This window comes from Balaenoptera musculus, chromosome 11 (assembly GCF_009873245.2).
Source record: "Balaenoptera musculus isolate JJ_BM4_2016_0621 chromosome 11, mBalMus1.pri.v3, whole genome shotgun sequence".
Classification (NCBI taxonomy): domain Eukaryota; kingdom Metazoa; phylum Chordata; class Mammalia; order Artiodactyla; family Balaenopteridae; genus Balaenoptera; species Balaenoptera musculus.
In genome coordinates this window covers 4,030,282-4,043,716 of record NC_045795.1, presented here as the reverse complement: position 1 = coordinate 4,043,716, position 13,435 = coordinate 4,030,282, and the positions used below count along the sequence as shown (strand labels likewise).

General features: G+C 55.7%; 1 protein-coding gene across 4 annotated transcripts in view; it reads right to left on the bottom strand.

The window, feature by feature from the left end:
• Nucleotides 1–232: 232 nt before the first annotated feature.
• The window catches only part of FARS2 (phenylalanyl-tRNA synthetase 2, mitochondrial), a 406,264-nt gene continuing 393,061 nt past the window's right edge, over nt 233–13,435 (bottom strand). For all 4 annotated transcript variants that reach the window (XM_036868394.1, XM_036868398.1, XM_036868395.1 and 1 more), the window contains one exon: nt 233–525. In XM_036868394.1, coding sequence (XP_036724289.1) covers nt 387–525 — 139 coding nt within the window. In that variant the 3' untranslated portion in view covers nt 233–386. The remainder of the gene's footprint in view (nt 526–13,435) is intronic.

Sequence of the window (13,435 nt, the reverse complement as noted above, 5' to 3'; positions counted from 1 at the left end):
CGTCTGTGGTCTGGAGTGTGCCCCTCTGTGTGGCTCCGCTCATTACACGGGGGGAAGAGCCTGTCAGGCAGGAAATCACGTCTGCTGTTTACACTTTAACCGAATCCAGGGACCAATTAATGGCACCGAGCGCCAACGGGCAAAGCATTTCTAAAAGGAAAAGAAGGTAACTCTCGTATTATTGCTCCTTCCCCCCACTTCTCCAAATAAAAGACACATGCTATGTCAACAGTTTCTCAAGAGCCATCCTTTATTTTCTGAAAGCCCTGATACTGACCCATTTCTCACAAGATGACGGATGCCTCGGTCCACAAACAGTATCTTTTTTCTCTTTGGTTCAGCAAACCCGGGGCCCTGGGAGGGCCGCGGCCGGGGAGGTGGCAACATCAAAACCTGCCCTCGACGCCCAGCAGCCGTACGGCCGCCTCCTGCACGGCCTGGTGGACGCGCCCGACCTCTCTCTGCGACATCGTGCGCTCCATGTGGCGGTAGGTGACGCGGTAGCAGTGGCTTGTCCTGTGTGTCCTGGAGAACGGGAGAGAAAGGCAGGTGAGTGAGGGGCAGGCGTGTCTCCTGCAGAAGCAGTGGTGACAGCTGAGGAGGACACAGGGCCGCCGACGGGGCGCTACAGAGGCGCACCCCTGCTGACGGCCGGCGTGTCCCTTACAGAGGAACCGGTGCCAGGAATGCTGACCGCTGGGTCCCCTTGGACTGAGTGCATCCATTGGGAAGGAAGCTTCTTGCAAATCGATTTCCTGGGCCGGCCCTGATTCAGCAGCTGGGCGGGGGGCCCTGGGCTCCGAGGCGGACCCTGACAAGCACAGCGGTTAGGGGCCAAGCACGCCCCCTGCAGGCCGTGGGGAGCATAGGACAATCGTGCCATCTCTGTGCTGCGTGGGCAATCGCTCTGATCCTGGCTCTACCAGGCGGCTGCTGGCCTGGCTGCCGGGGAACAGCTGGGTGATTTGGGAACATGCAGTCGCGACAGCACTAAGGCTCCTACTGCACGGCAGCTGCTGAGACACACGGGCGCACGGCAGCTCATCAGGAAGCCCCGGGCTCTGGCCAGCAGGCCCTCCCCTCTCGGGCACTTCTGTTTCTCTCCTTCAAGCCACCAAATTCCTCCCTTCCAGCCCCCTTCCTGGGAGAGCCAGCCCTGCCTGCCTCGCTGCAGGTGGAGAAGCTGGAGCAGACGAGTGGGTGCCGGGCAGAGCCCCAGGGACGTCGACACCACGCGCCACGTGCCTGCTGCCCAGCGGGAGGCCGCCAGGCCTGCAGGAAAGTTAGAGCCTTGAACAGGGGCTCTGGTGGGGTGGGCGCTCCATACGCCCTGGGAGGCCTGCCGTTCCCCACAGGGGCCACAGGGCCCCAGGCCCGTGCTTCTCGGGGAGTCGGGACCCTTCGTGGACTTGCTCTCAGTGGGGCTGCCTCCTCCCTGTCTGCCCGTTTTGCCGCCGGGCCCCTCGCGGAGCAGGATGTCCCAGCCTCCCTGATCTGCTCCCCCTCCGCCCCCTCCGCCTCCTCCGCCCGTGGCTGGTCACCCGCCCCTGCTCGCCGCCTCCAGGAAGGGCGAGGACTGTGCCTCCCAGGCCTATTCGCACGTCAGTCCCCCTGTGGATCCAGGTAAGGGAAGAAGGTACCTCTGAGTGGCTGGGGGAGGAGGCCTGTCCTTAGGGGGCTCCTCAGGACCCCTGGTTCCACACCGCCGGCCCTGTCGCCTCACCCGACACCCCACTGCCTGCCCGAGACAAGGGACGAAACAAACCTCCGACCCGCCCTCCTCGCTTTCCCAGTCCAGCCCCGGCCAGTGGCTCTACTCAGTGGCCGCGCCTGGGATGGGCCCTGGGTGCTGCCCCGAGGTCCCCCGATAGCGGGGCAGCGCTTCCACCTCTTCCCGCCCCAAGGCCATTCGATGGGGAAATGTGTTTTCAACAAGCGGCACTGGGACGCCTCTGTGTCCTCATGCAAGACAACGAAGTTGGCCCTTTCCTCACACCAGACAAAAATTAACTCAAAATAGGTCAGACATCTAAGCATGAGACCTAAAACTATAACAGCCTTAGAAGAAAACACGAGAGTCCATCTTCATGACCCTGGGCCAGGCAAAGCTTCCTTAGGTATGACACCAAAAGCACAGGTGACAAAAGAAAAAATGGATGAATTGGGCTTCATCAAAATTAGAAACTTTTGTGCTTCAAAGGACACCATTAAGAAAATGAAAAGATAACTTACAGTATGGGAGAAAATATTTGCCAATCATATACTGACAGGGGACTCGTATCTAGAATATATAAAGAACTCCTACAACTCAACAATAAAAAGACATAATCTGATTAAAAATGCACAAAGGCTCTGAATAGAATTCCCCAAGAAGACATACAAATGGCTGGTAAGCGCATGAAAAGATGCTCAATATCATTAGCCAGCAGGGAAAATGCAAATCAAAACCACAGTGAGATGCCACTTCGTACTAGCTAAGATGGCTGTAATCAAAAAGACAGAAAATAGCAAGTGTTGGAGAAGAAATGGAGAAATAAGAACCCTCATGCGTGGCTGGCGGGGATGTAAAATGGTGCAGCCGCTGGGGAAAGAGCTGGAGGAACCTCTGAAAGTTAAACACGGCAGTTCTCCAGACACTGAGACGTAGTCACCCTAGGATGCAGCAGTCCCTCCACTAGGTGTACGCTCAAGAGAGATGAGAGCGTCTGTCCACACACAAACTCGTGCATGAACGTGCAGAGCAGCATTCTTCTCGACAGCCAAAAAGTGGAAATAATCCACACGTCCTTCAAACGATGACTGGATAAACAATCTACCTCTACACAGAATATTATTCAGCCATAAGAAGAAATGAAGTTCTAATGCTACAACCCAGATGGACCTTGAAAACATTACACTTAGTGAAAGACGTCAGACACAGAAGACCACATATTATATGATTCCATTATATGAAATGTCCAGAATAGGCAATTCCATACAGACAGGAAGCAGACTCAACTGCCCTGGGCTGAGGGGCTGGTGGAAAAGGGAGTGACTATTAATGGGGATGGGGTTTCTTTTGAAGGCAGTGAAAATGTCTGGAGTGGGAGAGTGGTGAATGTTAGAAAAACCAGTGAGTTGAGTATTTTAAATGGATGTATGACACGTGAATTACATCTCAGTAAAGCTGTTCTATTAAAAAAAGAAAAGAGACTTGCCCTGCCGGGCACGGGGTTAGGCTCGTGCCCCGGCGTCTCCCCGGCGAGTTCCCTAGACGCTGGTCTCCATCGCATGCGCCGTGCGCCCCTGCGGGACGGCACCCGGCCGTGTTACTCCACTTTGCTCCTCTGGTGCCCAGGGCAATGGCTGGCATAGGGCAGGTGCTGCGTAAAAGCCGCTGAACGAACGCTTATGCAACCACCGAACCCCGGGGTGCGAGGCTGCGTTCAGGCCTAGAGGAGGCTGGTCCGGCCTCGCACCGCCCTGCCGGGGTTCCACGGCCCCTGCCCGCGTTCAGCCACGGCCTTCTCCTTCCCTCTCCCACCCCTGCCTCTGACAGTGAGGCCGGCGGACGCCGGCAGCTAGGAGGCAGCGAGGGGAGCCGTGAATACCGGGGCGCCCCGAGCCCTCCGCCGACGCCAGCCTCATCCGCCTCCGCGGGCCGGTGCGGCGGCCACGGGGCAGGCCTCGGAGCCAGCGCCTGGGCCACGCCCAGCGGTGCCATGTCGTCCCCCGGTGACCCCGGCTGGTTCCCGCACCGGGCCTCAGGATAGAAGGTGGATAACAGTTGTGTCGACCGCGGAGAACGGCTCAAAGCAGAACCACCAGACAGAGCACACAAGTGTGTGCACCGAACCGGAAGGAGCTCGGTAAGCGGGGCCTCTTTCTGTGATTTTGAAATGAGGTGAGCAGGGCACCCCGTGGGCACAGCAGTGAGCTGGCAGCACGGGCCGCTGCGGTTCCTGGTTCCTGGTGGCAAAGCCTTTTGTAGCACCCAGGCCCCCAGAGACACCAGGCCGCGGCGCCCGATGCAGGGGCTGTGTGCGCCGCGAGACGCTGCCCCGGAAGGCCTCGTGCTGGGGCTGGAGGGCCGAGGCCTGCCCTGCCGGGGCCCTTGGGGGACAGTGTGCCCTGCAGGGGTGGAGCCCAGCTGTGCCCCGTTGCACTGGCCTCTCGGGGCAGCCGGGAGACCCACCTCCCCGCCCCCGTGCAGAGCAAGGGTCCTTCTCCCATCCCGACATCACAGGCAGCGTCCCGGGTTTCCAAGGGACGGAGGGTTCTAGGGGAGGAGAAATTAGCTGAGCACGAAAAAGGGCGGAGGGACTGCGGGCTGTCTGATGACGATGCAGACATTTACTAGAACAAGCGCGGCGACAGATCTGGCGACCCGGCATGGGCGGGAGGATGGTTTCCTGCAGGGGAGGCCCCGTCCCAGCGGCCTGGGCAGCTCCCCGCTCCCCCCCCCCGCACCGCACCCCCCCCCCACGCCGCACCCCCCCCCGCCACCGCACCCCCCCCCGCACCGCACCCCCCCCCCCGCACCGCACCTCTCCCCCCCGCACCGCAACCCCCCCCGCAACGCGCACCCCCCCCCCCGCACCGCAACCCCCCCAGCACCGCACCCCCCCCGCAAACCGACCCCCCCCCCGCACCCCCACCCCGCACCGCAACCCCCCCCCCGCACCGTCAAACCCACCCCCGCACGCGCACCCCCCCCGCAACCGTGACAACCCCCCCCCCGCAACCGCACCCCCCCCCGCACCGCACCCCCCCCCGCACCGCACCCCCCCGCACCGCACCCCCCCCCCCCCGCAAAAAAACCCGCACCCCCCCGCACGCGCACCCACCCCCCCGCACCCGCAACCCCCCCGCACCGCACCCCCCCGCAACCGCACCCCCACACCCCCGCACCGCACCCCCCCCGCACCGCACCCCCCCCCGCAACCGCAACCCCCCCCCCGCACCGCACCCCCCCCCGCACCGCACCCCTGACTCACGGGGGCGGAGAACTGGCTGCTCATCTCCGGCCTACGACACGCGTCCTGACTCTGAGTTCCTCCTCCGCTGAAAGAGTAACAGCGCCGACCCCATCGACTTTCCCCAGCTGCCTCGGAGACAAGGTGACAGGGCTGGGAAGCCATCAAGCGCGGCACGAGCGTGAGATGAAAGCATCCTCACACACCGTTACTGCAGTTTTTCGGCCGTTCACTCAGGTCTCTGTCTCTCAGCTGAAGAGCTGGTAATACAGCCTCTACAAGCTGAGATTTCCAACCAAAGACAAATGGGAAAAAAATTTACCTCCTTGCTTCTAAGTGCTTCCAAGAAGGCCCCTATAAGGATTCTTGGGATTCCAACAGCTTTTACAAAACACTGTGATGAGTTGGGTGCAAATGAATCATAAACATATGGATTAATTTTAAAAATTGAGAGAAACAGTATTTGGCAGAATATTTGGCCATAATTCAGTAGACTCAGCTGAAAATCAACCAGGTTTGCCTTTTCCTAACATCACTGGAGAGGGAGAGAGAGAGGAGTGCCTTTTGTCTGTTTGCTAGAAACTTCTTTTTGGAGCTTTCAGATGGTGGATTAGCTGGTCCTTCTTTCGCTGGCTGGGAAACCAACAAAAGCCACGGACCTGGCCCCTGGTCTGAGCGGAGGACCGAGTCCCTCGCCCCTGAGGAGTGGTCCATCCGTGAAGACCACGGAGCTGGAGGGTCTCACAGCTCAGCGTGGCACAGGTGAGAAGGTGGATTCCCCAGAGGGAGGGATGCCCGGAGGGCCAGCCCCAACTGTCTGGATTAGGGCCTTTCTGATTCTTTTACATCCTCACAACGCGGCCTCTTTTAGCCCAAAAGCTTCTCAATCTTTCATCCGTCATGGCCCCCGCTGGCTCAGAAACAGCAACAGCAGCAGACATTTATTTGCGTAGCGCCTCTTACATACCAGGCGCTGGTACATCCACGAACCCATGTAAGCATCACACCCCCACTGGGTACACAGCATCAGTGTCCCGACACACAAATGAGGAAACAGAGAGAGAGAGAGAGAGAGAAGAGACAAGCAGAGAGAGAGAGAGCAGAGGTCACTGGGCCACGTCCACACAGCGAGTAAGTGGCAGGGCTGGATCTGAAACCAGCAACCCAGCGGGAACGTACGATAGCGTGGCCACTGTGGAGAGCAGTCCGGTGGGTCCTCCCAAAGGTAAACACAATTCCCATGTGACCCAGCACTCCCACTCCCGGGTGTACACCCCACCCCAAAGAACACAGAGCGAACAAACTAGTGGTGACCAGAGGGGAGGGGCAAAATAGGCGAGGGGGATTAAGAGGTACACACTACTAGGCATAAAATAAACAAGTGGTAAGGATGTAATGTACAGCACAGGAAATATAGTCAGTATTTTTATATAACTTTGTATGGAGTATGACCTACAAAAAATATTGAATTACTATGTCGTACACCTGAAACTAACATCACATTGTAAGTCAATGATAAGTCAGTGAAAAGGAGGTACTGCTAAGCTCACTGCCGCTCTCCAGGTAACAGCGTGCCAGTGACGGACTCTGTGCAGGGACCAGGGCCACCAGGCTTCCCTGGACAGAAGGGACAGTGGGGCAGGGGGCCGGCGAGGGCTGGACCACCTCCATCATCCCACCATCAAGTTGACCCTGGCAACCGCACAGGCTCCGACCTCGAGGTCAAGTCCTTCCCCGGAGGCCGCCAACACCAGCTCCCGAGACACGGGAAATGTCTGCTTTTCCATCGGTGACGAGAGCAGCTCCTTCACGTTCTCGGGGGTGCGCTGGGCACCTCCCAGAATGGGTCACTGCGCCCATGGTCCCTGCTGATGCGACCTGCCTGCAGGGACTGCTCCACAGCAGGGACGGTGCTGTGCTGGGGCAGGTGCTGTTTTCGGGGTAACGGGCAGTGGGACCACCGACTCACTCCTGCTCGTGTGATGCCAAAGCTCAGTCTGACGGCCACCTGGCCGTGCCCTTCGCCCAGGCGGGAGGCTCAGGCGAGGGGAACAGTGTGATGGGAAGGGGATCAGGGAGGGGGCTGGTCGCCAAGGAAATGGGGTGTGAGGGGTGGAGGAGAACCCAGACCTGCAGCAGGGGTCCCACTTCACTCCCGCCCCCGGCCTCTGCTGTCTGTGTGACCGAGCCCTTGGCTCCCCCCTTGTGACGTGAGGATGACACATGCCTCCCGGGGCTGGTGCTGACACGCCAGCAGACGCTGGTGAGACCCCGGCGGCCCGGGGTGGGCGCTCAGGGCCCACTGCTTTGTCCCCCACCTCCTTTACCTGCAGGGCTGATGGGGAGAGGAAGGACGCCGGGGGGAGGGCAGGGGAGCACACTGGGGAAGCTGGCTGGGAAAGTGGGGGGAGGTTGGGAGTCAGGGAGAGAGGTGAACTACCGCTCAGGATCGGGCACGATTTAAACAAGTGCTCTAGAAACTAAGAAAATCACTCCCCCCCTTTACCTTCCCCGGCCAAAGGGAAGAGGAAAAAGGGAAATCCTGATTGTAAGGCCTCAGGCTCGATGATGGTGTGCCCGCCTCCTCATGAACTGCTCTGGGGTTTTCGAGGACAGAGGCCGCGTTGGTTTAATGCAGGAAAGGACCCAGGCCCCAGCCACGGCCGTGTGACTGGTCAGGGCACCTGACCTCACCAGGGAGAGGGCTGGACCGAGTGACAGCCCGGCCCCCCGGGCTCTGCATCCCAGGAGTCAGTGCAGAGGACAGAGGGGATTCTGGAGGGACTGAGCGGCTGCAGGGCCCGCGCGGACAAAAGGGAAGGGGTGCCTATCTGAGGGATTTCAGGGCAGGTGGCGCAGGGACACCGCTGGTGCCACGGGGGTCGCTGGGTGACAGCCAGGCCGGCTCTCCAGGGAAGAGGTCCCGCAGGAGGGGGGTCTCGGGTTGGAACAGACCCTCTGGACTGAACTGGCCCCCCATCCACTGCCTTCTCCCACCCCTGCCCCCATGACGCACGCTCAGACGCTCGGCCTTAGGCCTGCCGCCCCCGAGGGCCACCCGAGCGCAGCCTCCGAGTTCGTGGTGTGGACATCACCGCCTCTCCCTGCCTCTGTGGCTGCAGCCTCTTCCCACAGGGATTTCTGTTCCTTGGCGTCAGTCACCAGAAACCAAACCAGATGGTTCCCCCGACAGTTAGCGCCGTGGGAGAGACAGCTCCAAGCCAGGCCCCAAAGGAGGGAAAGCGGGGCCGGGCGAGAGGAACCCGCTTCCGGAGCTGCCCCCATCCCGGGCCGCCCCCACGCTGGCAGCTGAAGAGATCCCAGGAGACACACGCTTTGCAGGCAAGACGTGCCTTTTCACGTCAAACACTTGGCAGGTCCTCAGGGGCGCTTCACGTCCCCCAACACCCCTTTCACTCCCATCAACCCCCCTAACGTTCCCGGTTCTTCCCGGTTCTTCCGCGGCAGGGTCTCAGGCCAGGCAGTCAGGAGGAAGGAGGTCGTGCCCTTGCCCCCCGGGGAGTGGGCCGGTGTTCTTGGTCCCCACGTGCACGTCCATATGAAAACAACCGCTCTGGGGAGTTTTCCAATAGACGCTTCCGCGGGGAGACTCGGGCATGCAGCCCAGCCCAGCCCTGCTGCTTCCCAGCTCTCGGATCTTGGGCCAGTTCTTAATCGCTGGTCCAGGTTCTCATTCTAAGATCCAGATCGTGTACTCCCAGGGTTTTTGAAGGACTGAATGAAAATAGTATACGTAAAGTGTTTAGCACAGTTCAAGCTACAGTTAACAATTGGTATTATTACTTATGTGGCTCAAGATTCTAGACCCTCAGTTGGGGCCACACAGAAAGGCCCGAATGACCTCGGACAAGTTATCTGAGCTTCAACTTCCTCATCTGTACAAATGGATCCTAATGGGATACATGTGACAACCTGAAGGAACCCTGAAGACATTATACTCAGTGAAATAAGGCAGACACAGAAGGCCAAACAGTATACAACTCCTTTTCCATGAGGTCCCTGGAGTCGTCAAATTCATAGAGACAGAAAGGAGAGTGGTGGTCGCCAGGGTCTGAGGGATGGGGACAGAGAGTTAGCGTTTAACGGGGGCAGAGTTTCAGCTGAGGAAGATGAGAAAGTTCTGGAGGTGGATGGAGGTGACGGCTGCTTAACAGTGTGAATGTCCTTAACGCCGCTGAACTGTATACTTAAGAATGGTGAGAATAGTAAATTTTACGTTATGTATATTTTATCACAATAAACTTTTCATTTTGGAGGAGGAGAGTTCGCCCGAACAACCTAGTTGACTATTACTAGAAGAGGAAGTTGGGAACTCAAATTTGTACTAAAGATAAACAGAAAGCAACAATAGAAAACCCTAGCAGACCACTGCCTGGCCGGTGGCAGGACCATCGCAAGAGAACAACGTGGATGGTTCCCACCTGCCCAGGTGGCTCCTCTTCCTGACTTCATGAACTTAGCAGCCAGGCTGCCCTGCGTTTTACACAAATGGTTTCTAAGACCGCTGCTTATCGTGCTCTAACCGCATTTACCGTATTTGAAAAGTTCTTTTCATCCATTGTCTTCCAAGCCATCCTCCTACATTTCTAACAAGCCTGAAGTAATGTCTCATGTTGCACAGATTTCCAAAGCTCTGTGCTTTTCCTCCATGTGGGGAATTTGGAAGAGGTTATCCTTTTCTCCCTGCTGCGTCTGCACAGCCCAAGTCAACAGAGCTAACTTTAACTCCGTGCTGGTGCACCGCAGCTTCCCGAACGCGCTGGCACCTCAGGGGATGAGCCAGGTCACAAAACACAAGGTGTTTGGCAGGTGAAGTGCTACATTTTCATCTCAATCAATTGATCCACAATGATTTATTCTGTGCGGAGGCAGACACTGAGGAGGTACAGAACAGGGATAGGCATTGCTTGATCAATACATAAATATTCATGGGTTGGCCGTTCTGGGTACAACACAGCGGCAGAGTGAGGGGGAAGAGGTATCGCAAAACAAGACAAAGAAGGATGAGGCTAGATTACCATCTGTTTGGGGGTTGAGACATGGATGCATGAAATGATAGCTAGCAGGACAATGCTGTTAGTGCTAAGTGTTAAATGGATGGCATAGATTGTAAACGACTTAGGGGTTAGAAAAGACTGGCAGGGAGATGGGATTAGATCTAGATCTTAAGGACGAGTAGGATTTTGGCAGGTGAAGGGCAAAGAGCGTAATCTACGTGGCGAATGACACGTGGTACTGGTAGGGGCGTTCCTTATGTGTTTCCTCTTCTGTTTCAACAAAGGATGCTGAGGGTATGTTCCAGGTACAAGTGGTCCAATGGCGAGCCATCCAGAGGACGCATGACCTGCAGGGAGAGGGCCTTATAACCCTGGCTAAGAAGGCTCGACTGAAAATCCATCATTCAGCAAAAACCAAAACCACCAGGTCCAGGATGAGGTCTGTATGGAGTCCTGTGAAAGGCTGGTAGGACTTGCTCTGGGCAGTTTTGCTGCGCCTAGAGGTGGGCCCTGAGATCTCACAGCCCCAAACGACAGAGGGTTCCCGAGATACAAGGGTATGTACGATGTCACCCATCTGGTATTAACAGCCATCCAACCAAGGAGTATGCTACAGAGCTCTCCTCAACCCCATTACTCATGAGTAGGATTAGCCGTGAGTGTGCTATGTCGTATAGCTTTTATTTCTTCAGTGAGTCTTGGAGAAAGTGGGCTAATTACTTTGAGAGACTCAGTGTCTAGTTAATTATGAAGGAAGCACACATTAGTAGAGAGAAATCTATATATATTTCCAATGATTTATGGTTACTTTGCAAATGCTTTTGAGAAGGGACTCTCTGGGGCTAACTAATAGCGTCATCTCTCGACAGATACTGAGTGAGAGGTTACGGGAGAGAGGGACTAAACTGGGGCTCGGCTGGGAGGACGAGCTTCCTCTAGCCATGATACTCTAGGCTGGAATACAGCAGGGAGAGCTTGATTATATACCATTCATCCAAGCAGCATGTTTTACGGAATCACAGAATCCAGGATCAGGAGCCGTGGAGATTTTCTGGTTCAAGCTTGAGTTCTCCCTGCAGAGCCTGATGCTGGACCACTTCCGGGGCAGCCCACCCGGGACTCACAGAGCAGGCTGGGCGGGAGCTCCCCTCACAGTGAGGCGGCAAGGGCTTCCAGCCTGTCCTCGCTGGTCCCGGATTCACCCCCGTCCTTCTCCCCCAGGACAGCCCTGCCCACCCCTCAACTCGCTATCAGCAGCAGAACAGCATGACGGCCCTGGCAGGGACTGCCAGTTTAATATCACGGCCTGGGAGGCTAGACATCTGTCTGTCCATCTACTCCATCCACTCATTAATTCAACAAATGAAATGAGCGTGCACTATATGGCATGTATTCTGCTGGGTACTGAGGAATAAAACAAAACAAAGCAAAACAAAACAAAACAGACCTGACCTCATGAAGCTCACAGTGCAGCGTAAGAGACAGGTGTTAATCAAAGAGTTACCAAGCAATGAGAACTGCAACTACACTAAAGCGTTTGAAGAAGAGGTACGTGGAGCCATGGGGCCACAAAAAAAGGGCAACTGACTTAGATGGTGGGTCAGAGAAGGTTCCTGTGCAAGTGCCACGAGCTGACCTCACAGGGGGAGGGACTTACTGGGTGAAAGGAGGTTGGGGGAAGCGGTTCCACCCCCGGCAGGATTCTGGGTAGAGGGAACGGCATGTGTCTGTGAACTGGGTTCAAATCGCAATTCCTCCTCTTCTGAGCCATACGATCTTGGTCAGATCATTGCCTTCTCTAGGTGTCGGCTAGAAGATGGTTCTTTTTTTTTTTTTTTTAGACTTTTTTGATGTGGACCATGTTTTTAAAAAAATTTTTAAATTTATTTTATTTATTTATTTTTTGGCTGTGTTGGGTCTGCGTTGCTGCAAGAGGGCTTTCTCTAGTTGTGGCGAGCGGGGGCTACTCTTCATCACGATACGCGGGCTTCTCATTGTGGTGGCTTCTCTTGTTGTGAAGCATGGGCTCTAGGTGCGCAGGCTTCGGTAGTTGTGGCGTGTGGGCTTAGTAGTTGTGGATCGCAGGCTCTAGAGCACAGGCTCAGTAGTTGTGGCGTGCGGGCTTAGTTGCTCTGCGGCATGTGGGATCTTCCCGGACCAGGGCTCGAACCTGTGTCCCCTGCATTGGCAGGCAGATTCTTAACCACTGCGCCACCAGGGAAGCCCCTTGATGTGGACCATTTTTAAAGTCTTTATTGAATTTTTTACAATATTGCTTCTGTTTTATGTTTTGGTTTTTTGGCCGAGAGGCACGTGGGATCTTAGCTCCCCGACCAGGGATCAAACCCGCACCCCCTGCACTGGAAGGCAAAGTCTCAACCACTGGACCGCCAGGGAAGTACCTAGAAGACGGTTCTGCACGTCATGTCATGAAGCCTTTGAGCTCAAGCCAGGGTCATCACGAGAGCACCGTCACCAGAGGGCCTCGAGGTTTAGGTCTTTTTTGTTTTAAAACCCAGAACCCCAGGCTCTCTGCCATGTGACACCGTTCCAATCTGTTCCCTCTAAATCACACAGCATATATAGCACAGCTCAAAGCAAAGCCGCTTTAGCTGATGTGGGCATGAAGAGCCCACCCACTTGGCCTGGCCTCCTGCCCACGGCAGCCCCTCCCCCAGCAGCTCATCAGCATCCCGAAGGCTCCAAGGAGGGCGATTTAAAAACCAACCCCCCCCAAAACAAACAAACAAATAAAAAAATAAAAACCACCCCATATTCTATGATAGAAGGCAGCAAAGCTCAGACAGGCAATGGTTTGCCTGAATTCAGCTCAAAACTTAACAAATCCAAGTGAAATTTGCTTAAAATAGGATTGGAGCTCATTTGGGGAACACATTCTTCTAAGTAAAGAGAAATCCTTGATCCCACGGAGCGTAAACGCAGCCAGCGCAGCAGAGAGCAGACAGGCTGAGGAGGTCGGAAACCCGGGTTCTTCCCCGAGAGCTTGTCACTGTAGGACGACGAGTGACTTAACAGAAGTCCTTTAACAGCTCTGAGCCTCAGCGTCTCTATCTTACAGAGGGGATTACAACTTCCTCGTTACAGAGGGGATTACAATTTCCTCGCAGTGTTATCAAGAGTTAGTAGGTTTTGAAGGCACTTTGTAATTACAAATGAGTATTTAAATCTATCATGATAGAAGAGAGATTTCATTTTTGCAAATGGCCAAATATTTAGTGCTAAAATTGAGGAGGAAAAGTAATCTAATTGCATAATATTCCAGATGTGCTGAAAGAAAGCACAGCCATAAAATAAGATATGTTTTCTGATGTGGCTTATTGTTGGTCCTATAAAAATTCCTACAGAAAAAAAAGGGGGGGGGGTCCAAACAGCTTTTGAGAACAAAACAGCATCACATGGCCTTCAGCACAGAGCATTTGGAGGGGGTAGTGCTATTTGAAC